This window comes from Polypterus senegalus, chromosome 1, assembly GCF_016835505.1.
Source record: "Polypterus senegalus isolate Bchr_013 chromosome 1, ASM1683550v1, whole genome shotgun sequence".
Lineage (NCBI taxonomy): Eukaryota > Metazoa > Chordata > Cladistia > Polypteriformes > Polypteridae > Polypterus > Polypterus senegalus.
In genome coordinates this window covers 259592015-259619592 of record NC_053154.1, presented here as the reverse complement: position 1 = coordinate 259619592, position 27578 = coordinate 259592015, and the positions used below count along the sequence as shown (strand labels likewise).

Sequence of the window (27578 nt, the reverse complement as noted above, 5' to 3'; positions counted from 1 at the left end):
TGTGTCTCCCTGCACAGTCTCAAGTGCATGGAGTAGATTCTAGGAGACAAGCAGTTACTCTAGGAGAGCTGGAGAGGGCCATAGAAGGTCCATAACCCATCAGCAGGACCGGTATCTGCTCCTTTGGGCAAGGAGGAACAGGATGAGCACTGCCAATTAAATTTTGGCAAAATGGACTAGCCTGCCACATAATTTTTTCACTCTGATTTTTGGGGCGTCTTTGAATTCAGGGCTCTGTAGGTTGATCATTTTCATTTCCATCAAACGATGTGGCATCCTTTCGTTCCTAACACATTACCCAGTCTATATCAGAATAGATATCTGGGAGGATTTCTTTTTCCCATTGATATCTGATGTGTTTTCAAAGTGTTCCTTTAATTTTTTTGAGCAGTTTATATACTGTATATAGCAAAATACCCGCGTCTCGCAGCGGAGAAGTAGTGTGTTAAAGAAGTAATGAAAAAGAAAAGGAAGCATTTTAATAATAATGTAACATGATTGACATTGTCATGAGTGTTGCTGTCATATATATGCTTGCCTGAATAAGTCACCCTCGCTTCGCTCTTACTTTTTTACCATTCATTTAATCATGGCTAGTGGTGGAAAAATTATAAAATGGAAGGAGTATTACACTGAGTATGGCTTTACCAAAACAATTATTGATGGCGAATCGATTATTCATAAAGCTTGAATTGGTGATCTGTTTTTCTGTGTTAACCTCATATTTTTTAATACTTCTTCTCAAACCAAGGGGGTGCGAGGGTAAAATGAATCGGGAAGCGCTGATCAATGTAATCAGTGTACCAGGAAATCATGCATTGACAAAAGTTCCCCTTTGCTTGTAATGCAAAGTGTGATTAAATGCATTATTTTTTAACGCGTTATGGAGCATATGCATCGAAGCTTCTCAGCTGTGCTTGTGCTAAGAAAAGGAAACATTTTAAAAATAATGTAACACAATTGTCAATGTAACCTTTTGTAAGTAGTGCCTGGAGGATTCAGTGTGGAGAAACTCTAGAGACAGCGCGTGTATTAACTTGTGGATTTTTCTGTGAGTATTTGGTGGCAGTGTGACGAAGTTGCTTCGGAAGACGGCGTTAGCCGCAGAGCTCAGCTCAAAGCGAAATGAGGTGAATGGGAGGGGAGATGATGACATCACTCCTCCACCCGCCTTAACTGTCAATCCCCCCACAAACACAGTCTCTCGGAATTTGCATAAGCACAGCCTTTCACCAGCAATTTGAACTTAGTTACAAAGTGATCAAAACTCTCGTTTATACCCTGCGTCCTCTCATTAAACTTGTATTCTGCATTAGCCGTGGGCATGACAAACGCCAGCGGCAGTCTGTCTATGAACTTAATTTAAACTTTAGGTTTACACCGTGCTTTGTTTCCGAAGTAGCTGCAGGCATGAATATGCTTGTATACAGTATGTGTCACTCGCTTGCTTCTTATAGTTTCGCTGCCTTCTCAATTGTATAATGCATGTTTTCTTCAGCGCTTTTTGGAGCTTTTCCTGGTTTTCTACGTAATGCGTTGACAGTCAGTTCACGTGATTACGTGGGAGGCGTGATGATGTCACACGAAACTCCGCCCCCCACGGCCATCGAGCTCAACTCCATTACATTATATGGAGAAAAATAGCTTCCAGTTATGACCATCACGCGTAGAATTTCAAAATTAAACCTGCCCAACTTTTGTAAGTAAGCTGTAAGGAATGAGCCTGCCAAATTTCAGCCTTCTACCTACACGGGAAGTTGGAGAATTAGTGAGTGAGTGAGTGAGTGAGTGAGTGAGTGCTTTGCCTTTTATTAGTATAGATTCTTAAGGTGATTAACCAGTAATCTGTCTGTGACCTGGCGCTGAAGTGTTATAGTGAGGTTATAAAGCAGGAGGATTACCCAACATACATTGTACAATGGCAAGACTACAACTGGATGGCTCAGAAGATTTAAAATTATTATTTTGGAAGGGCCTAGTCAAAAATCATGACTTAAACCCAACAGGGGTTCTGTGGCAGGACCTGAATCAAGCAGTTCATGCTCACAAACATATCCATATTCCTCAACAGCAATTTGAATAATCTACTATCAAATTATAGGAAGCATTTAGTTTTGACAATTGCTGCAATTTTTTTAATAGATGACAGGGGTGTTGGAGAACTTTACCCCTTGAATAAATAAAATAATGATATAAACACTGCATTGTGTATTCAGGTTCCCTTTTTCCAATATCACGCTTTGTGAGGTCATTCATTGTATAATATATGCAAAAACAGAGGATATTAGGATGGGGAAAATACGTTTTCACAGCACTTTACAGTATGTGCAATTTTAAAAATGGAGTTCGACTCTTCCTCAAATGTAAAACTTTGCTTGCCTTTTAGAAAAATGTTTCTGGAACTCCCATAACCATAGGAGAGTATATATAAATGAAAATATGTCTCCTGTTAAAGAATATATACTTGTTATGGGTTGTAGGCAGCTTTCAAAACATGTAGCAGAATTGGCAACTATAAAATTAAATGTAATAACTACTAAATCCTACTTTTGTAACAGAAGCATGAACACCTTTCCTAATATATTCAAAATGTGTTCATGAAGTTAGCTTCAAATAATATACACTGCATTGACAAGTTGATACATGAAGCTGCATTTGCTGAATTGTGAAGTAAGGCTTTTGTTGTTCAACCACAAACTTGCTGTCACTGAACTCAATACCTAAAGATTCTGAGAGGATAATCATAATCAAGTCATTATGATAATTAGTTTTGGATATAATGTCACCAAGTGTTACTTTAAGATCCACTTTTGACTGAAACCCTCTTCTCCAACCCGTGTCTGACATTAGCAATGTCTTGTAACACTAGGTTCATATTGAAATGAGTCAAGTGTTTGGTTCCAAAATAGTAAAGGCCTTGTGACACTAAACAACTTTTCCTGTGATTTTCAGTTGCAGACTTTATTTAGCAAGACTCAATATTAGCGAGTGAGAGGCAGTCATGATATGCTTCTGCCAGGTGCGTAGTCTGATATATATACAAAAACTCAGTCCAACCAGTCTGTAACTCACTCCAATTAATTAAGACAGGATTGAATCTGTCTTAAGTTGCAGAGGGAAGCAATTGTTTGAGAAAGAGTGGAGAACCATTCAGCACTTAGCCGTAAGTACAATTTATACAATGCAGCTACGACAAATAAAAAAACACATAGGTGTTTCAGATCTCGCAGACAGAAAAGAGGCTTGTGTTTAACACACCACAACAGAATGGATAAAAGAAAAAAAGGCAGATATTTGCTACTGAATTTGCCGTATCCTGGAAAGAAGTCATACAGCACTGGCTCTGTCAGGCAGCATTTTTATTGGCTTTCAGAAAAAGGGTTGATTTTTGAAATGTGAAACTGTGCTGGAAATTCATCACATTCCTAATTAGGTAATTTGAAATCTTCAGGCAACGAGATCAATAACTGCATTCATCAAGTCTTACTTCCCCTCTGACTAGTCATGTAATGTGCCATCTGCTTAAGTTAGTATTCACCTTGTTACACTTTACAGATCCTGAAATGTTCATTGATGAAATGAAACGGGTGAAGAAAATAAAATGAAATAAAGGAAGATTAGCCTATTACTATTTCTGTATACAGGGAAAATATTACAATTAAAAACTGATAAGCATAATAAGAATCTCAGCAGATTAAATAAATATTCATGGTTCACCAAAAACAGTAAATGTTCCGATGACTTTTTTGCCAATAAGACCAAATGTGCAAACACCTTCAGTTTTGGCCTCTAAACCAATGGTTTCCAAGCTCCGCTTCGTCCATGGTGACATCTAAATGACTTTCACAATTTAACTCAACACCGCAACATAACGGTCCTGTGCATTTACATACAGCACTATATAGCTGGGTTTTAGAAGACAAGCACAGAAAAAAGCCATGTTTACATTTATAAACAAATTTCTAATGACATTTTCTTTAGTTGGTGACTCACATGTAACCAGTGAACTACTGTTAGGTTGAATACGAGACAATTTAATTCACATTTCCTTAATGAGCATTTCTAAACTTCCACATTTTAATGCTTTAATGTTTGCCACAAACTAAAGACAAAGGAATGGTGATGTTCTCATCAAAAGAACACATACATTTCATTTTCTAAATATCTGTCATTGTAAAAATGTTCTCTACTTTTTGTAAGCAATCCAGTACTATCCAGAGAGGGTGAACTCTTTCTCTTATGTGTACCATCATCAATCTCACATAAGATGTTTACTGTAATTATTTATAATAGCCCACTATTATGAAGCAAGTCAATCTATTTCAAGAATTTAGAATGAATGAACTAGGATAAACAGTGGTACACAGACTAAGTTGCTACGCAAAATGCCTTTGAAATCCATGATCAAAATTAAGGCATTGTGAGACCCTCAAAGACAATGCATTGATTTTCCAAACAAGCAGCCCTGGATTACTAAGAAGCTAAAAATTCTCCTGAATGATAAAAAGTGACAAAGAGGCTCTGAAGGATGTACAGTGTGTGCTAAAGAAAAAGCTGAGTGAAAAAAGAAATTTTACAAGCTAAAACGGAAAACAAACTCACTCAGAATAACATAAAGGAAGTATGGAAAGGACTGGGCATAATTACTCGACTGAAGCAATCCAGGTCTCAGGTGCTAAAAGGGGATGTGGTGTCACACATGTACAGTATGCTAATCCTTTCTCTCTTTCCACTGTAAGCCAGTTACGGAAAATCCTGCCTGGTCCTGATGACGTTGTTTCTGGTCCCAAAGATGTCACTTCCGGCCCCGGCCTGATGACATCAGTTCCTCTGCCTTGCTTTAAAGCTGCCATCTTCACCTAACTCAAGCAGTTCTGTTTTGGACTCCAATCTGTACACAACTACTGTATACTATCTATTTATTAACTTTTTGCAGTTGGGCTCAAGCATATAGGATGCTGCCCCAAAACCTTTTTGTGGGTCTTCTGTTGTTCTTTGACAGTGGACAAAGCTAATGCCCTGAACCAATTTTTTAATAGATCTCCCCCCACCCCCAACTGCCACCTTCTTCCAATGACTAGTCTCCCTACATCATTCCTATTACATCAACAACTCCAACCCCATCAACTGGAATGGCCAAGGACAAGTCCACCTCTGACATTCAGTGTGGACTGTCCATAACTGAAGACCACGTGAGGAGACAACTGAGGAAGCTACACAAAGGAAAAGCAGCAGGAGTAGATGAAGTCAGTCCTTGGGTTCTTAAGGCCTGTTCTGACTAACATTCTGGAGTCCTCTGTCACTTGTTCAGTCTGTCCCTAAGGCTCCAGAAGGTGCCACTCCTGTGGAAAACATCTTGCATTGTTTCCAAAGAAGGCTAGTGCCTCTTCACATAGTGAGTACAGACCTAATGTGTGACAGTTACATCTCACCTAATAAAGAACTTTGAGAAGCAGATCCTGGACAATATGAGTCATCTTCTGCTACTCTGTCTATTGGACAAAGGAGTGGAGGATGCAATTACCTATCTTCTCCACAAGGCATATTGTCACCTGGACAAAGATGGCAGCACTGTGAAGATTATATTTTTGATTTCTCCAGTGCGTTGAATAACATGAAGCCATCACTGTTAGGGGGTAAACTCAGTGATATGTACGTGGATAAGCCCATGATGTCATGGATCATTAATGGACTATCTGTCTGGCAGACCCCAGACTCAAGGACTGTATCTGATATGGATGTGAGCGACACTGGAGCACCACAAGGATCAGTCCTGAAATATAAAGAATTATAACACCAGGTCATGTCATTAATGGGGCTCATTTATACCAACAGCAATACACCTGCATAAGGTCTCACTGTGACTATGATAACCAAGTCAGATGTTTTTGTTCTTTTTTTTTATTTTCTCTGTTTTAGTCATTCTGGTGTGTATTGACACCATAGTGTTTGTGTGTATATCTATCTGTCTATCTATTTATTTATTTATTGAGCTTCTGTAAAAAGCCACATTTCTTCAGTCGGAAAAATAAAGAAAGTGAGTAAGTTTGCATACTTGTTGTTTGGTTGGTTCATACTATCTAAACTGCTTTCCCAGTGCAAAAAATATGTTAAGGACAGTGGACACAATGCACTGTACGAGGCCAGATTAATACCCTTTTTCTACTCGCAAAACTAACAATCTACATTCACACTTTTAGTCAACATACTTCAGTGCTTGTTTGACTTAGGATTTAGTTTTAATTTAGGCTTTAAGTTTTTTTTTGTCTTATGCTCACTCATCAGTACTAAATTATTAATAAAAAAAACAAACTGAGTGAGCAATTCTTCATGTAGATTATGCACATGCATCTGCTTGCCCAGTGTATTTTGTCAAATACTTACCAGCACTCTGTTTCCCTTTGTAATAAAGTCTGCTTGTGTAGACAGCTCTGTTAAATTCATGCTTGCTAAAATCCTGTAAATCCAAGGATGGCTGCACATCCACTTGCTAAAATTCTGGGCAAATGACAATGGATACTGAAAGACAGAAGACTTTATCTTAGGCTGGTGAACTGATAACGAGACAAAAAATATAGATATAGAAGAATGCTCTAAGTACAGTGAAGTTATCAGTGGAGACTCTCAGGGGTCTGTCCTTGTAGTACTGCTTTTTTGGCTTATATTAATGATATTAATTCCAGTGTAGTTAGTAAACTTTTGAAATTTGCATGCGACACTAAAATTGAAGGAATGGCAGACACAGAGGAGGCATCAAAAACAATTCAAAAAGACTTGGACAAGCTTCACAACTGGGCAAACACTTGGAAAATACAGTCTGATTTAGAAAAGTGTAATGTGCTACATATGAGCAAAAGGAACATCAACTATAAAAAAAAAAGATGGGAGATAGTGTTGTATTAGGAAGTAACCTCTGAAAACGACTTAGGGGTTTACTTTGACACAACGGTTTCATTATATTAGCAATGGGCAGAAGCAATTTAAAAGACAAATAAAATGTTAGGTTATATTATAAAAACTATTGAATATAAACTGAGGGACGTTATAACTTAAGACAGCAGAATGCACTTCTGAGAGAGCATCAAGATAATTGTGTGCAGTTCTGGTCACCACAGTAGAAGAAAGATATGCCAGCAGTTGAAGCTTTGTGAGGAGAACAACTAGGTGCCTCCCAGGATTTACACTTAAAGACTCAGAGAATTAAACCTGTTTAATTTCAAGCAGAAGAGACTGCATGAAGACCTAATCCAGGTCTTAAAAATTCAGAGACATTAATAAAGTGTATCCAGCAGAATTCTTTCAGTTTTAGGGTAAATCATGTACTCGAGGGCATAAGTGGAATTAAGGAGAAAAGCGTTTAAGATGGAATCCAGGAAGCACTTCTTTACACAAAGAGTTGTGGGAATCTAGAATACACTACCAAGACATGTAGATGAAGCTGAAACCTTAATAACCTTAAAGAAAAATCTGGTTGAGATATTGGAACGGCATAGCTATCAGCTAAACAAACAGGCTTTATGGACTGAATGGGCTCCCCTCCTTTGACAAATTTGTTGTGTTCTAATGAGAAAATAGTAAAATCTCTTACAATTTAGTGAATTTATGAAGTTAACTTTCAGATCCTTCACAGCAGTATTTTCAAAAGTATAGACAACCTTTTCTACTTTAATGCCACATTGTATCCTTTCCAATCAGGCACATGGATTGGGATGAAACTAATTATGTTTTTAGTAAACTCCTGTAACCCAGATATCTACAAGACTCTTTTATTAGCTTATCATTTCAAAAGCAGCAGTGTAGCCAAATCATTAAAACATACCTGTTCATGAAGATAATAATTAAAGGCTATTAAGTAAAAATAGCGTTCCAAGCCTTGCAGTGTTCTCTGGAAAAAGTATTCTTTGGTACTACTTCCCTACAAAAATAATAAACAGATTTATTAATACACTGGAAACTATCTGAGTTTTATTTTCTACCAGACTTTAATCATCTTTAAGGAAAAATATCACTGTACAAATAGAGGCAATATTTTGATCCAGGTCTGTTTTAATACAGACACTGTGAATGAAATAACAAAAGTTGAAACATATTCACAGATTAATTCATATATTACTTTGGTATCTTTTGAGAGGTAGCTTACTGCTTATCTGGGAAGAAATTGAAATGACAGCTTCCAAGGCAATTTCTCTTTCACTTTCAAAAATTCAAAGAGGCCCCTGGAATACACAGCTTCTGTGAAGTGGAGCTTCTCTAACTGAACACAAGGATAGGCTATATGTGACTCTCTAAATATTCAGGATAAGACAATTTAACTGCATACTCTGTAAGGCTACTATCTAAACTAAAAGCACAACTGAATTTATAAAGATACAAGGATGAATGAGAAAAATGCATTGCTCAGAATACTGAAAATGATTGTAATAAAAAGGCATTTGGAGTGAAGGAAGAACATTACAGGGGTAAATGAATAAAAATGCCAATGTATCAATGTGGCTGGAGATCAGCAATCCTCTGAAAGCATTAGAAATGTTTTAGCAAAATTTTACAGCAGAGAAGTTTACTTTGGCATCAGTGATTTGGCTTTCTAATAGCAGGACTAAAATCATCCATCCACTCACCCCTTTACTTAACCTGCATTCTTCCCACATCCCAATGAGGTACTTGTTAGGTTAACTGGCAGCTCCCTACTGTCTCAGTATGTGTGACTGTACCTTGTGATGAACTGGTTGTTTATTCAGATTTGGTTACCACTTTAAACTCAGTGTTTTCAGTTTAGCATCAGGTCCATGTGACCATAAACTGAAGAGGGGAATTGAAAACCACATGAAAGGAATAACAGTAACAGCTGATATACCTGAATCTTGTAATCTTCCCCAATGCCCTTGAGTTTCTTCTTATTTTCATTAATTGCTTCTTTAATATCATGCATTTCTGAACATTCAGCAATTGCAGTATTAACCTGTGATTTAAAAAAATGAAAATGTTTTTTATGGTCTGACCATCATAAGAAAAAGGTTAAAGAAAGAAATATTATGAATTGTAGCAAAAGCATATGACATCAATGTGTGTGTAGCTATCAGACCAATATGCCAGTCATCAGTGTGGTAGAGTTTCCTTGAGGATAAGCACAATTGACCGATTCTTCACTAACACATATCTGAATTACTGTTTCTAGTTCTGATCACAGTTTTTTACCAACAAGAAGTATGAGTAGACCACATATTCTCAATGATTTGCTTTTTCATTGGCAGCCAATTTCAACAAATATTATTTCTTACTTAAAGTGTAAACCACATATTTCACTTAATAGCAGTAAATCAATAGCACTTCTCATGAAAGCCTGTTACTACATCTTTGTTAATGCAACCATTTATTTGGCAGAAAAGCGGAGAAAAAGGGATATGATTTAACTTCTTTTTTGCTATGATCTCTTCAGTGTTAAGAATTTCATTTTTATGGCATTCTAAGACCCCTTCACAATGGCCAAGTTGTATAAAACATTCATACTCACTGAAAGCATCTTACCTCATCAATAATCTGAACTCCATTAGGAATTGCACTGATGAAATTCCGTATAATTTGAAATTGGCACTTCTGTGATAAACATGTGCCTTCAGAAAGTCTAGAATGAAAAAATGAATTCTCATGCAGTAAAACAGATAAACCCATTCTCTAAAAATGAAATGGGGGACTTGGTGTAGATTGACTGACTGGAACTTTTTAAGTACAGAAATGCTACTTAAATAAAAAAAAAGTTTATGATATAAACAGTAAAGTTATTTTACTGTTACATTGTGCATTGCTCACCTTATGCAAGTACTGCATCACTTAGGGTCCAAATTTATAAAAAATGCTAATCACAAAAAGAGTTGATTTGTGGCTTACGCTTGACAGCATTTGAACCCTGACCACATAACTTTCCAAGAATTACACAAGAAGCCTTTACAGATGACATCCTTAACTGTCATAATAGATACTGTAATTGTCAGATAACTGCTAAATTACAAAGCTTTGATAGGTAGATAAAATCAGATACTTCAATGATTAATAAAAATGGACCAGTTAATGGTCAAAACAAAAATTAAGACAATTACTCTACATCATAAGGTGCAATATTTTATATTTATTTATGAAACCCTGATCAGTTTACTATAAATCACAATAGTACAAAGTTCATTAAGCACACCAACATTACAGTCAGTGAAGTACTTCAAAAGTTAATCTGAGTTTAAGAAAATGCACAACAACCACTTTCAAACAAGTAAAGACTTGTTACAAATCTATATATGAGGGAGAATCAAAAAGTAAAGGCAACGTACCCTTGAATATTGGTAACTGTGAGCAGATAATAATAATAATAATAATTCTTTGCATTTATATAGCGCTTTTCTCACTACACAATGCACTCAGCAATTGCAGGTTAAGGGCCTTGCTCAAGGGCCCAACAGAGCAGAGTCCCTTTTGGCATTTATGGGATTTGAACCGGCAACCTTCCGATTGCCAGTGCAGATCCCTAGCCTCAGAGCCACCACTCCCCCATAACACTTTAATTACTTCTCTACATAATCTCCCTGCAGCTTGAGGCACTTCTTGTATTGTTCCACTAACTTCTTCATTCCTCGCGAGAAGACGACTTTCGGTTGGTCCCAAATCCAGCTCTGTACTGCTTCTTTCACTTCATCATCAGAGGTGAACCTACAACCGTGAAGAGTCTCTTTAAATGGACCAAAGATGCTATAGTCGCATGGTGCTAGATCAAGGCTGTATTGGCGATGTGGAACGCCTTCAAACTGCAGCTGTTGCATTTTCTTCACCGTTACAGAGATGTGCATTGTCATAGAGCAACAAGATTGTTCTTGACAGCATTCTCATCTTTTGCTGTGAATTGCAGGTTTCAGTTTGTCTGTAACCATAGCACTAGTCACTGATCATCTGAGTTCCTGAAAATGTGCCAGAATTGGACCCACATATCCCAAAAGAAGGTCATCATAATTTTTTGGATTTTTCATTTGATTTTATTCTTTACTGGAGAAGACATGTATTCCAACTGCATACTTTAACTTTTTTTTTCTAGATCGCACTGCTGGACCCAAGATAGCTGATATCAAAATATGCACCAACAGCAGACAACGTAGTCCATTGGTCTCCTCTGATCAAGGCATTCCCCATGTTGATGTGGGCTTGTGTGTGCGATGTTGATGGTTGATCACATCAAGATGCAATAGTTACACTTGTTCTTACCACTTTAAAAGTTGAATCACGCTGTTTTCACTTCCTTAATGAGTCAACATTCTTCAGTGAATTTCAGCAGGTTTTACTCCCTCTATCCAAAGAAATCTCACTGCGGCACATTTTTCAACAATGGTACAATCTGAAGTGAGCATCCATGTTCATTTGACCTTGGCTTCAACTAGACTAACGACAGAGTGCTGCACTATGTGTATTTAAGCTACCCATGTGGTTAGGAAGTAATTTTAAAATTGCCTTTACTTTTTGATTTACCCTTGAATATAAAATGCAAAGCTGACTGACTGACTCACTTACTCACTCATCAACAAAAACACTATTTCTCCATTTAGTTAAAAAGCTTAAATTTGGCAGGATGGTACATCTAGGGCATTAGGTATCAGCTAAGAAAGGACATTTCAATATATCAATATTTAGGGGTAAAGCCCACACCACAATAGACAAAATAAATACTCCAAAATTTGAAAAATGCTTTGACTAATTAAATTTAAACTTGGTGACATTAAAGAAAAAAGAAAATTAGTTGACCCACATTTTTTTATTTGTCGGTAACTGTTGGTAATGATGTTGTAGCAAGTAACCTATTCATAGGCACCACATTCTTTTTTCGTCTCAGCATGCAAAAATGGAGTGAACATGAAGGACGACATGCACAGCAATTTGTGTCACTGGGTACATGCAGTACTCCTTATTCTGTCTTCTTATTCCTTGTGATGCAGCATAAAATACATGCACATTCAAAGAGGGAGTTTGCCCCTTGCACATTGTCCAGTGCTTACATACATATTTACTTCACAGAATTGAATGGCCGACGATGCACCCTTGGTGGTAAAATACATGCAATATTGTGGAAAACTAGGGTTTCCCTTGGAGGTCAGACTGCGATGGGTCACTATGCTTCAGTTCACAAAGCAAAAGCAGAAAAGTGCTGGTACAGCATATCAGCCATCTTCAAGCCCTGGATACAAAATAAGCCGGGACTGATGGTATGCGCTGGCAAATATAAGTGGTTGCAAAGCTCAGTAAAAGGGTCCCTAATGGGCAGAACATGGAGGAGGCAGACATTGTATATGGTTCAGCATATTATTTCTTTTTACCTGTTCTTTTCTGTACAATGGTTATATGCTCAGTTCATTCCATGGGCCACATAAATGTGCACCCTGTAAATGTCAATACTATACTTACTAAATTAAAAAAAAACACAATTCAGTGCATATTGCTTCTGACCTAAACCCTCCAAAACTTGTAATGGTACAAGATTACAGATCAAAGTGTAACATTAAAACCTAACTGAAAATAACACTTTTACAGGATCTGCTACAGGGTAAAATAATATTTATTCACAAAATTTCCATTATGCCTACAAATTACCTGTTTGAATTTAAAATAATGCAGAATCCTGTAAATCTGTATTTTCCAATGACCATCAACAAAAGTTAAAATTAGTCAGTAGGAAAGGCAATACTTGATATATGGTACAAATGTTTTACTGGTGGGGTATTGTAAGTAGCATATTCAGGAGTAAGGAGGTTCCGAGAACTAATAATATAATAATAAACATTGTATACAGAAAAGTACTTAGTTTAATAGTACTGATACATCTGATTAACCAGCGACACTCTACTCAAGGCCCACTCTCTTAAGAAATTTCCCAGACAGCATTTATATACAGCATGCATAAATGATTTAGAGACATACCACCAAAGACAGATTTAATGAATCCTAGCCTTTAAATGAAGAATACTTCTTAAAACAAGTATCACTGTAAAAATACAATGTTAAATTAGATTTATTAGAAAGCCTGAAAGGAAAATATCAGATCCTCACTTGGCAGCTTCAGGAGCTCCTTTTACTTGGTACATAACTAGAGTCCCAAGGATCATTCCCAAGTTTGTCCTACCAACTCCCACTTGACAGCTGAACAGCAGAGCAGGAAGAGGTCTGCTGTTGTCTCTGCAATGCAGTAAACTGGGGCTTTCCTTTGAAAACACAAACATCAAAACAAGAGTTTGTTTTAAACATAATTTAAATAAGTTATAGAGTTGGAACTTCTTAAACAGAACAGTGTCAATGCCACAGCAGATATATTGTACATATAACAATCAGACATAAACACAAACCAACCAAGCCATACACTCAAAAGTAGATAATATATATACAGTATATATAATGTCATTTTTGTCAATTTACAACTTCAAGATGTTTTTTTCTCTCCAGGGCTGGTATCTCGATTGGGAGTCAAGCGCAACCTCCAACTCCTGAACACATTTATTGGTTTGTACCTTTGGGAGAGATGAGTATTGTGGGAAGTAGGTGTATCTTTAGTTACATTTTCTCAGCCCACCTCCATAGAAGCAATTTTCATTCTATTAGCTATCTGCTTCATTTACACCACCTAGTTACTGTTTATTAGCAAATGAGTATTAAGTGAAGCAAGTAACCTTTCCAATTTTAACACCCTAAGGGAGTCGGTACACTCTGACCTTAGAAATCTGCTGAGAAGACAGCATGTTTCCTGACCACAAGATACAGGTAAATTATATCAAAGGAGATATCATATATACATTATAAATACAAGCAGGATCAAAAAAAACAGTTGACTGGAAACAAAGAGTCATACTATGCGGAAACCAAAGAAAAAAAAAGAAAAACAGCAACTTAAATTCAGAGTTTCAAATAGCACAAAATATTCAATTAAACCATTCTAGTTTGTATGATCCTTGTGACCCTTATCAGTAATTGTATGCCCTGAAATTTCTTTAAAAATAGGCAATCAGAATCTGTGTTTCTACATTTTGTAAAAATGATAAAAATCAGGATCTCTGGTTTATATAACATTTCATGTTTATTAATAACTTTTAGGGTCTTTTAAATTTCCATTCATTTACTATTGACCCAGCTCACGATCACAGGGGTTGGACACTTAAACACCCACCCATACTTATAAATCCAACTTAAAGTGTCTGGTTAATCTAATATGCACATCTATGGAAAATTGGAGAACCCTGGAAAAATCCACATGGACACAGCAGGAATGTGCAAATTACACAGAGACAGTGGCCATCCAGGGCTTTAAAACAGTCTCTTCGAGCTATGAGGCAGCAGTGCTGTGCTGTTAACTTTATTGTATTGTTTCTGCTGTTGAAACAACACAAAGCAATCATGGATCATTTTTAAAATACTCCATAATGTACTTAATTTAAGGCATGAAATATTTTGTATACTTATCTTACCCTCAGAGTGTTAATAAATGTATCAAAATGTTCCTCCAAAGGAGCTCCTTCCATTGGCAGGGGCAACCGAAGATATCTGGGTAGAAGAAAAGAGAAATACAGTGAATCACAATAGTTAAATGACATTAGATAAAAAGTACTGAAATCAGTGGCCAAGTAAAATTGTCTACACATCTCCCTGTCCTGTGACAGACAATACACACAATAAATATATATAATATATATATATTATATAAATATATAATATAGTGTAAAAAATATTACAAGTGCAATACCTAATCTGGCCTCAAAGTGGCATAATTACAATGTTTTATTTTCTCCACACAACTGAAAGGCTGTGATGCAATTCACATTACTTGAACACAGATGCTTAGCCAGAATGCTGGTTTCTTTCCTAAATCTGCACAGCAGTAAGTTATCAAATTAACTTGTACACACATTGCCACTCATGCACTGGATATTTCTTTTTGAGCATAGTTTATTAAATCTATGCTGTGACTGAATAGCAAGTACAGTATGTTTTAGCAGACACATATGGAGGGTAGAAAACTAAGTTTCAGTACCTATATACAGTAGAATGCAGAAAAATTTAATGCATAAACAAAAAAGACAAGCAATTGCAAGTTAAGCACAAGCATTTGCAAAACCATTACAATGTTAGGCACTCTGGTCTTCTCCAAACTGAAAAGTTACATTCTCTGTTCATCACCAATTTTCCATGTGACCTCATGCATGTCATTCAACAGCTGCTTGGTTATATAAAACAATCAGGGTAGATTGCCAATATGTAATCTACAACAAGACACATTTTAACTTTTTTCCCCTTTAAAATTATTTGTAGTCATATTATTTGGATTAGATAATAGTGGAGTGAAATGTTCACAAGTACAGTTGTCAGAAATTTTTTTTTATTTTTAAATGCAAAGAAATGAATACTTTATGATGAAGACTGCCTACAAAATTAAAAATCCAGCATAATGGATCAAAACCTACTTTCTTAGAAATTGCATTCTCCACAGCAAGTCTTTCATCTTAAAAAAAAAACTTTTTCCTGCCATAAACACGTAATGGGGTTACTCAGTCAATCATAAAGGTGTAAAATGCAAAGCCACAAAAACAGAGTGATTAATCACAAGAAGTAGTGAATTAAAAACAAAAATGAAAACTAAAATGGCACCTGATGGTAACTTGATATTCAAAGACAGAACAATCTTTAACTCTGATGCTGTGCTTCATTACTTGTTGTTTTAAACCCCACCTTATGTATATGTGCACAACATTTTAATTATATGCTGTGGAAATGTGTACATTTCCTATCCTTAATGCATGCAGAAAATGATGCACGTCCTAGGAATGGCTATTGATTTTCATCTAAAATAACACTCACAAGCTAAAGAAAACAAAACTGCTAACTTTGGATACATATTTTATTCACTTACAAACATCATAAATTTGCCAAATCTTTGTTTTATCCTTTTTAAATGTTTTTGCAGATACAATCTAAGCTGTGGACTTCAGATTGTTAAGAACAAAGGCGCTCTTTTATCCTCACCCCTTGAAGACAACCCTAACGTTAAAGGAAGAACCACAAAAAGGTACAGTGGGTACGGAAAGTATTCAGACCCCCTTCAATTTTTCACTCTTTGTTATATTGCAGCCATTTGCTAAAATCATTTAAATTCATTTTTTTCCTCATTAATGTACACACAGCACCCCAGAGTGAAATTCAAAAGAACTCAGGCATGTCATATCAGCTTTCAAGTTCCCAGCTCACTGAAGTCTTTAGGTTACCTTGGCAAAAGCAGGCATTTGGCGGGCTTCATTCAGTAAACAGAAAGGCTTGGGAGCCCTAGTTTCTGGTTGGACAACAACCTGTAAAATCCTCTTAGCTGCTATGTGTAAAAATTTTTATTCCATTTGGACTTCTGAAGTATATCAGAGAAACCACTGCTATTAGTAAAGATAACCAAAGTAAAGTCTGGTAAACTCCATTATTAACAATGCCTCATTGTTTTTAACACTTCTTTACCTGCAGCTGAACTAACCTAAGATTGGGAGCATCCTTGACAAGTGACATATAAAGTGTCAGCTGTGTTTTTATTCGTAATGGTCAAACTGTACAACCTTCACCTCCATCTTTCTAAGTCAAGTGGTTCTAAAAAACTCTTCTTTCCAGTGGGTATGTTAGATAAAGTCCATGTCACATAATGTTACTTTTCAGCAATTTCCAGTCATCGACTTCTTTTATATACTGTAATCTTAGCTAATTGGGTGTGGACAGTGGCATGCTCCAGTAAAGGCAAGCCACATAATGTGACATATCCAACAACTCACTTCAACCAGACTGCGACTCGCTTCTGATAAAATCAAATAGGTTTCATTTTGTCTCTAGTTGTAGGGGTGGGCTCTGTGTGCTTGAGAACTAGCAACCAATTAATGCTCATCCAGAAATACAATTCATATAATAAAGCAAAGAGGAATACGGTGGGTCCATCTTATTCTTCTTTGTTTATTATAACAAACAGAACAGAAGCTTCCCATTCTGATGTCTCAAATTTTATGTAGCATAACATAAGAGGAAAAAAAAGGCCAAGACCTGAGCTGACCTCGCTGTACCTGTTAACTACTTGTATAGCACCAGTTATGTCAAACAGCACGTTACTGGCTATCGCAAAAAGGCGCGAGTACAACTGCACTGGAAGGACATCACAAACTCGGCAAAATAGACATGCCCAACGATTATTCGGTCATTTAAACTGAAATGGTACTGCAACAAAACCAGCAAGTGCAGTTGGCAAATCTGACATATCCCACAAGTAGAAGTCGTGTAATGTGACATTATTTTTTGCCCAAATTCGTATTTTGCGATGGGAGTTTTAAGTTATAGTTCAATAGCATCTTCTTTGTTGTGATGTTCTTGTCACTTGCTATACACTTTGCTTATTATTCTGCTAGTTTAGGAAGCTGGTTTCTTTTGTGACATTCTCAGCAACACATTTTAAATTAGCTTAATTATTTTTCTCTAGCTAAATTGGTAACTTATTTATTTTAAAATGAAGGAATTTCAGAACAGGTACATGTTGAAACTTTTAAATATTTCAGTTTGAATATGCAAGAAAAACAACACTAATCACAGCCAGTAAGTAAAGAAAAAACGGACTCTAATTAGTACAAAATGACACAAATGACTGCAGATTACTGCAAAAGCTTACAAAAAACTATTGGCAGACAATAAAAGAAAACGGTATGGAGGTTACATGTTAAGAGTATTATTGAAGGTTAGTTGATATATAGAACTCATCAAATTTTTCTGAACATGGATTTCTGTGGATAGAGTGGGTTTAATTTTAAATGGAGCACATTGTTGTGATTTTACAAATAGAATATGTAGGACCAATGTGAAAAGGAGCGAATTTGAAAAAAACACAGGGACCATGGATGAAAATGTATTTATGAACAGTCACCACTAGTAATGAAGGCATTTTTTAGAATTCTTCACTGCATAAACATTGGTCTGAAGAGACATTGCACTTATAAGATTTGAGTCCATGCAACTCTTATAAAGCAGTTGTACATAGAGTAGTATCAACATTGTAAAGAAGATGTGTAAACAAGATGTCACAGGGAACACATAGATAGACAGACAAAAAGAAAATACAGTGGAACCTCGGTTTGCAGTGCTCACAGAAAGCACTCGTGAATTTCCCCATAAGAAATAATGGAATAATGATTGTTCCATAACCCAAAACTATTCATATAAAAATGATTAATCTATACTAATAAAAGGCAAAGCCCTCACTGACTCACTCACTCACTGACTGACTCATCACTAATTCTCCAACTTCCCGTGGTAGAAGGCTGAAATTTGGCAGGCTCATTCCTTACAGCTTACTTACAAAAGTTGGGCAGGTTTCATTTCGAAATTCTATGCGTAATGGTCATAACTAGAAGCTATTTTTCTCCATTTACTGTAATGAAGTTGAGCTCGAAAGTCGTGGGGGGCGGAGTTTCGTGTGACATCATCATGCCTCCCACATAATCACGCAGTACGTAGAAAACCAGGAAGAGCTCCAAAAACCGCTGAAGAAAACATACATTATATAATTAAGAAGGCAGCGAAACAATTAGAAGTGAGCGAGTGACATATAAAACCAGATTCAGCGGCTCACATGAACTGACACAGTGTGCAGACAAAAAGCAACAGTTCCAAAGAGTGCTGAACAAAAACTGAATTATACTGCTACGCTTAAATAGACAAACCACACGCTGTGACGCAATAGTAGAGGCTTCGCCTCTAGCGCCGGCTTCCGAGGTTCGATTCCAGAGAGGGGATGCACTGAGTATGTACACGCTCTTCCCGATACATTTTAGCCTCGCATCCCCGGCACAACGGTGTTCCCAAAAACGCACTTTGCTGATAAACTGAGCGCACTGCGCACTGTTCGCACGGCGCTTTGGTGACTTTGAAGAACAAAAAAAGAATTTTGAGTTGTTTCGCAACCCATTTGCCGTCGATGTGGACACTGCACCTGTGCAGATTCAGATGGAGGTGATTGAGCTGCAGTGTAATGGCACACTGAAGGCAAAGTACGATACTGCAGGGCCCGCACAGCTTATTCACTCCATTCCCGCAAAAATGCTCCAGCTCCGTCTACATGCGGCTCGAACCTTGTGCATGTTTGGTACCACATATCTCTGTGAGAAGCTCTTCTCAGTCATGAAGACTAACAAAACAGCACACAGGAGTCGCCTCACTGATGAGCACCTGCAGTCCATCCTGACAATCTCCACAACACAGAACCTCACACCAAACATAAACGAACTTGTTGCCAAAAAAAGATGCCAGGCTTCCAGCTCTGATAAAATGACATAAGAGCAAAGACAACTGAATGATTTGATTTGTTATTGCTGAAAAGAACACATTTTATTTATATTTCCAGGTTTTGTTATGCACCATGTTCATATTTGAATTTGTATAATTTTACCAGGATATATTTTTATGTAGAGCAAAATCTTTTGGGATATTTAAAATTTAAGTTTATTTTTTATATAAAATTACATAAGAGTAAAGAAATTTGAATGTTTGTTCTTTTAACATTTACTTTATTTCTAACTTGTATAATTTAGACAGGATATATTTTTATGGAGAGCAAAATATTATATTTATATAGTTATTTAAGGTTTGAGTTGATTTATTCCGGAATAATATTCTGTTAACTAAATAAAAATTCCTTCTATTTAAAATTTAAATAGAACTTGAACATATACGATAGTTGTGTGTGTGTGTATATATGTATATATGTAGATATGTATGTATATATATGTTTATATATATGTGTGTGTATGTATATATTTATGTATATGCGTCTATGTATATATGTATGGATATGTATATATATATATGTTTATATGTGTGTTTGTGTGTATATATATATATATATATATGACAGTAACACTTATCACTCACAACAGTGACAAAACAATTACATTGACAATCATGTTACGTTATTTTCAAAAGTTTCCTTTTCTTTTTTATTGCTTCTTTAACACACTACTTCTCCACTGCTAAGCACGGTATTTTGATATATTATATATATATATATATATATATATATATATATATGTATATATATGTCTATATTTGTACGTGTACATGTGTATATGTATGTATATGTATATATATATATATATGATGTGTATATATATGTTAATATATGCGTGTGTCTGTGTGTATATATGTATATATATATATATATATATATATATATATATATATATATATATATATATATATATATATATGCCAGCAACACTCATGACAATGAGAAAACAATTACATTGTCAATCATGTTACGTTATTATTAAAATGGTTCCTTTTCTTTTTACTTCTCCGCTGCCAAGCTGGTATTTTACTATATAAATATATATATATATATATATATAGATAGATAGATAGATAGATAGATAGATAGATAGATAGATAGATAGATATGACAACAACACTCATATCAATGACAAAACAATTACATTAACAATCAAGTTACGTTATTTTTAAAAATTTTTCCTTTTCTTTTTCATAACTTCTTTAACACACTACTTCTCCGCTGCGAAGCGCGGGTATTCTGCTAGTACAAAATATAAAGTAAAAATACATAAAACAAATTAACCTGCACTTTACCTTTGAAAAGAATCATGGCTGGTGTGAGTGAGTTTCTAAACTCTTGTGGGATTCCACCCAACAGGATGAGATGCGGAAGAGCGTCCCAAAGCAATCACAGTGGGGACTGGGTGGTCTCATGGTCTGGAATCCCTACAGATTTTATTTTTTTCTCCAGCCGGCTGGAGTTTTTTTTGTTATTTCTGTCCCCCCTGGCCATTGGACCTTACTCTTATTCGATGTTAATTAATGTTGATCTATTTTGTTTTCTTATTGTGTCTTTTATTTTTCTATTCTTTATTATGTAAAGCACTTTGAACTACTGTTTGTATGAAAATGTGCTATATAAATAAATGTTGTTGTTGCAGTCTCCCAACGCTATAGCAGTTTGCAGTAAAAGCGAATCCGAGAAGATTGTGGACAAGCTATAAGCGCCTGCCGTCGATGGGTGATACAAGGAACATTATAAATGCACAGGGCACAGTACTACTTGGCAACGACCCTGCCTGGCTGCTGTGTCTGTGTATAGGAGAGTGGCAGATCCAGCTACAATAAATAACCACGCTGTTGCTGTTTCAAGCTGAATAAAGCTGGTGTTGTTAAAGTTCTGAGACTCGGCTTCGTGTTTTGCGGCACAAGATGGGGACTTGCACGTCACAGCACACACATGCGTGCACGCACACACAGTCACAATGCTGCAGTAAACCGTATATGCTCGTACGGATGTTGACTATATGAGTGAGGCACGCCGACTCAGACGGAGAATAGGAGACGATTGCCCACGAGAGAGAGAGACACACACACACACACACACACACACACACACACACGCGCGCGCGAGAGAGAGAGAGAGAGACGGACACGTGTGAGAGAGATGCGCACACGCGAGAGACACACACAAGCACACGCGATCGAGAGACACACACGCGCAAGAAAGAGACACACACGCGCACATGCAAGAGGCAGACACACACACGCACACGCGAAAGAGAGACACAAGCGCGCGTGAGAGAGAGAGACAGACACACACGCGCGTGCCGAGAGAGAAGAACCATCAGCTCAATTGTGATCACATGACACTCAGCAGACAAAGCCTATCCATACTACTCGTATTGCAAGACCTTGCTCGTTTATCAAGTCAAAATTTATTTATTTATTAAAAATTTTAGCTTGTCTTGCAAAACACTCGTAAACCGAGGTTCTACTGTACTTCATTTGAAAGACTTTACAGAAACTCAATAAACATAGACATACTATAACAAACAACATTCAACCAAACAAATACATAAAAACTTCTAGCTTGGGTAATGACGGGCTTTTAAGTTAGACTAAGATGGATGAGGTGCCATATGTTGCTATTTAAAGGCATTTTTAACATTTAACACAGAGGTTCTGTAAAAGGCTGCCACCTGCATTGTGCTCAGACATTGACACCGTAAAAGACATCCATAAAAAAACTCTTCATTCAAGTGCATGAAAAGTGCATTGCAATATTCTAGCATGAAATAAAACGATCAGGCAAAATTCAAATATTATATATTTAAATAAGTTACCTGTATGAAGGCATTGTGAAAACAGGCCTCTTAAAAACTTCTTCAGTGACATGGATGTCCTCTTCACAGCTTATAGTAACGCGTTGAGGTTCATCTTTAAAGTGCTCAATGTCTTTGTAAACATAGTAGACGTTTTCATTCAACTGAGCAAAGTCACAAAGCTGTAAAAGTTAAAGCTACAATAAGAGTTCTCTCCAAAATAATCACAGTATTAATGACATTAAAACATAATGATAAATTAAAACAAAATCTTGCATTGTAGATGTCTCCGATGCTTTTTATTCTGCATATCACATGTGTGTACTTTAGCATTTGCTGCATGATTTAGTAAAAGCAATGCATGACTGGTATATTATACAAATGAAACCTTGATTTTTAATTTTTGTTTTAGTCTTCTATGCCTGGAAAGAGGTATGAAAAAAACAAAAATGAACCGGGACGCTTGTCTGTAATGCATATATACAACCCATACAAAATCCCCTCACACGGCCCCAATTCCTACAGCCCTCCACTTCACTATGTGACTTTCTGAAATTTGGCCGCAAATGACATGAAATTAGCACCCACCAATATTTTATCTACGTAGAGCCATGACAAGTCTATTCATGTTTCACAAAAGAAGTTACTGAATGTAACATAAGTATTCCCTCCTCATTATAATTTTTTTTTGGCAAACACTTTCATTAACAGCAAATTAATTTCTGGTACTAAACAGAAAAAAAACAACACACAGCAAAATATTAAAACAAATCACACGAAGAATACAGTAGGTTATAGTTTAAAAAAAATATTGAAGTTTCCATTATTTTTAACGACAAAGGAAACTAGCTTTTTTGCTATGGTTAATGCTTGATGGTTTTAGTATGAAACAACGACAAATAATGGATCTAATTTTCAAGAGCAACATGGAATAGGATTAAGAGCAGAACAACAGTTTAAGGGCTCTGGAGAAGTGTTTAAAATGTATTGTTAGTAAACCTGTTAACGAAAAAGCAGAGCAGTGCAGTAAAAGAAAAATCAGTCAGTTATATAAATGACAGCACAAACTAACAATTGAATAATCATAATTTGTTAATCCCAAAGGGGAAGCTACCTTTTCACATGACCTTTGATCATGGAAATAACGTGCAAAACACATGCAAAATACACAAGTATTGCAGCATAGCATGTTCATATATATATATATATATATATATATATATATATATATATATATATATATATATATATATATATATATATATATATTCTTTTTAAAAAGAAAGGACAGTCCTTTTACAATCCTTTTAGAATTTTTCAAACATATTCAGATTATATTTGAATGGTGATGTTCATTCTGACAGGGACTAGAAAATGTGAATTATAAGTTTTCACTTAGTCTTCAGAACAAAAGGGTAAATTTTAAATTACAGTATATTTCTGAAGAGCCAAATTTAACATGATCTTTTTAATAGAAGTTTAATAGTGGCAGCTTTGAAGTAAGTAGACACAATATTGTTCAATATAAATTAATGAATTACAGTGATGTATAGATTTATGGCCAACCAAGTTAAGGCCATTTGTACTTGCAACCGAGGGCCAAATTAAAACAATAGGGTAAAAATGTTGTATAAACTTGTTCTAGAAATTGCCAAAACCAGTCACTACAGACCATAAACAGCGTAAGCTTTTTGTTTATCACATACTTGCAGCAGCAATGCCAGCCATAAAATGATACACTCTGCATAGAAGCTATGAGAGAAGTACATATATTAAAGGAACACTTTGGGGGAAAAAAAATACTACTGGATATCTATACTGATATGGACTGGGTAATCTGTTAGGAAACGAAAGGATGCCACATCGTTTGATGGAAATGAAAATTATCAACCTACAGAGGGCTAAATTCAAAGACACCCCAAAAATCAAAGTGAAAAAATGATGCAGCAGGCTAGTCCCGTTCGCCGAAATTTCATTGCAACAACTCAAAATCATACTCAGTAGTTCATACGGCTCCCAAATGCTTGTATGCATGCCTGACAACGTCGGGGGATGCTCCTAGTTAGACGACGGATGGTGTCCTGGAGGATCTCATCCCAGATCTGGACCAGGGCATCACTGAGCTCCTGGACAGTCTGAGTTGCAACCTGGCGGCATTGGATGGATAGAAAAATAATGTCCCAGAGGTGTTCTATTAGATTTAGGTCAGGTGAGCATGGGGGCCAGTCAATGGTATTAATTCCTTCATCTACCAGGAACTGCCTGCAAACTCTTGCCACATGAGGCCGGGCAATGTTGTGCACTAGGAAGAACCCAGGACCCAATGCACCAGCATTGGGTCTCACAATGGATCCAAGGATTTCATCCCAACACCTAATGGCAGTCAAGGTACCATTGTCTAGCCTATAGGTCTGTGCATCCCTCCATGGATATGCCTTCCCAGACCATCACTGACCCACCAGCAAACTGGTCATGCTGAATGATGTTACAGGTAGCATAACATTATCCAAGGCTTCTCCAGACCATTTCAAATCTGTTACATATAATTAGGGTGAACCTGCTCTCATCTGTGAAAAGCACAGGGCGCCAGTGGTGGACCTGCCAATTCTGGTATTAAATGGCAAATTCCAATCGAGGTCCACGGTGCCGGGCAGTGAGCACAGGGCCCACTAGAGGATGTTGGACCCTCAATCCAGCCTCATGAAGTCTGTTTCTGATTGTTTGGTCAAAGACATTCACACCAGTGGCCTGCTGGAGGTCATTTTTTAGGGCTCTGCCAGTGCTCACCCTGCTCCTCTTTGACCAAAGGACCAGACACAAGTCTTGCTGATGGGTTAGGGACCTTCGACAGCCCTGTCCAGCTCTCCTAGAGTAACTGCCTGTCTCCTGGAATCTCCACCATGCCCTTGAGACTGTGCTGGGAGACACAGCAAACTTTCTGGTATTGGCACGTATTGATGTGCCATCCTGGAGAAGTTTGACTACCAGCGCAACCTCTGTAGAGTCCAAGTATCACCTCACTCTAACAGTAGTGACACTGACTGTAGCCAAATGCAAAACTAGTGAAAAAACAGCCAGAAAAGACAAGGAGGGAAAAATGTCAGTAGCCTCCATCTGTTAAATCATTCCTGTTTTGGGGGTCGTCTCATTGTTGCCCCTCTAGTGCACCTGTTGCTAATTTCATTAAGTAAAAAAAAAAAAGTAAGTGCTCACGATCCGTACACCAAGGGGCGTGCATTCCTTAAAATCCATGGTATATACACAATGGGATGGCGAGGGGACACCCTGTCCTCAACGATGATTGAAGACTAATAATACTCCAAATAGGCTTTGACCGGCACTGTGACAAACAGACAGACAGACAGACAGAGAGACAGGCAGAAAGAATAAATATATCTGTACTCTCTTGTCATGGTCACCATGGAGGTGTTATATACAAAACTAGCTCTATAAGTATACTTTACTCATTAAAGCACATGGTTTGCAAAGTGAAGAATGAGGTACATAACAGACCGAAAATGAACTACACGCAAAAGGTATGTGAAACAGGTAATTGTTTTCACTAGTCAGTCTTTTAACTTGAATGTTCCAACAAATTTCAATAGTTTTAAGTGTAGTGAAAAGCCAAGCAAAATGACACCTTTTATTGGCGAACTAAAAAGATTACAATATGCAAGCTTTCGAGGCAACTCAGGCCACTTCTTCAGGCCTGAGTTGCCTCGAAAGCTTGCATATTGCAATCTTTTTAGTTAGCCAATAAAAGGTGTCATTTTGCTTGGCTTTTCTCTACATTCATAATGGCTAACACGGTACAACACCCTAGTACTACAATAGTATTAAATTATAATTTGAAGTGAATTTGCAGCCTGTGAGCAATTACCAATACATCGGTAATAACAAAAACTATAGTCATTTGAAATCAAATAGCATTTAAAATAAATGTCAATCTATTTAGGCACAGGCAACACCACTTCTAGGATTATAATAATACATACCATAATATTCATTAACATTAATCCACACTGTCAAAAAATATATTATTAATCCACCATACTCACTGAATGAAAAAAAAATTCAATTACTTGAAGCAGAACAAGTCTTAAAGACCTTGAAACACAACTCAGGCGCTGAGTCACAGCCTGAACAGTTGAATTGCTTTCATTTCACCCACACAATACAAAACACAAACAATTTAGAAAAGCTGCCAACGCTCAGAAAAAATTAAAAATTTTCAACGTGTTATTCCTCAGGATAATAACAAACTGATTTGCTGGACAGCAAAGTTTATTGCAAAGCTCATCAATAGTATGTTCTACATGTGGAATAACAAATTCTGCAACTAGATGTAGCCAAACACAGCATGCAAATCCTCTTATTTTATTCCTAATTGCAAATCACATTTGTGCCAGTAGATGGGGGCAGACTGCCAGCACTGACTGGCGTGCACTATCAGGATGAAAGTAGTCACTGATGAACTTATAATATACTAAGAAACTGAATACTCCTAAAATGTCAAAATCAGAAAATACTCGGGGGAAGAACGCAACATCGCCCCATTCTCAGATGTTACCAATCAGAATTCGGCTTTCAGGAGCCAAACACACTATCCTGCATCTAAAATTTAAAACTATAGAATATAGTTTACTATAATTTTTAACAAATATTTTGGTTTAATTTAGAATAAATGCAACAATTTGTGGATGCATATCTGATTATTTTTCCCTAATTTTTAACAATAAATCCATCATGCATGGCCAACAAGTTCAAAATTATTTAAAATTGTTTGTCTGGTTTACTACAGCCTGCCACTTTTATCAGGGAGTGCCAGTTGCAGGGGCCCATACGACACATTTTTAGCTCACACAGGAAAAAGTTCACAAAGCAAGATGTGTTTTGGTTGGTCTGCCAACACATGTAAAGTGACTCTTTTATTTTCTTCCATTCTGATTGACAAGTCAAAAATGCATATAATGCTGTCCTAAATAACTGGGCTGGCTAACTAACTAACGGTCTGCTAAGCGAGATCAATAAAACTGGGAGCTGTGGTTAAAATAACACTAACCTTACAAATTCCTAAGAAAACGTCCAGTCTAACATTCACAAAAAAGTCTCAATTAAATCATTCAAACAGACACAAGTAATGGTCCAGTATTATAAGAAAACTGTCTGACATATTCAGCCTAATGGGTGTGCAAAGTTTGCCCTGATGCGAAAGTTAAAGGAGAGTGTGTCAAAGCTTGATTACTTAAAACAATGTTTAATGCAGAAAAGTTATGTTGATGCAGTGAGAACTTTATACAGTCAAAAGTTTGGAACTTCCATTAGTGAGCAAATCTAATGAATAAACTGACAAGAACAGATCCATCCCTGAGCAAATAAAAATCTTGATTGATAATGAGCTTTTTGCCT

At 36.6% G+C, this 27578-nt stretch overlaps 1 protein-coding gene across 3 annotated transcripts in view; it reads right to left on the bottom strand.

Moving 5' to 3' along the window:
- The window catches only part of LOC120541300 (paladin-like), a 237715-nt gene that overhangs the window by 83954 nt on the left and 126183 nt on the right, over window positions 1-27578 (bottom strand). For all 3 annotated transcript variants that reach the window (XM_039772806.1, XM_039772813.1, XM_039772797.1), the window contains exons 6-12: window positions 22191-22351; window positions 14481-14556; window positions 13075-13226; window positions 9526-9622; window positions 8855-8959; window positions 7820-7915; window positions 6385-6519 (exon numbers count right to left, since the gene is read on the bottom strand). In XM_039772806.1, coding sequence (XP_039628740.1) covers window positions 6385-6519; window positions 7820-7915; window positions 8855-8959; window positions 9526-9622; window positions 13075-13226; window positions 14481-14556; window positions 22191-22351 — 822 coding nt within the window. The remainder of the gene's footprint in view (window positions 1-6384; window positions 6520-7819; window positions 7916-8854; window positions 8960-9525; window positions 9623-13074; window positions 13227-14480; window positions 14557-22190; window positions 22352-27578) is intronic.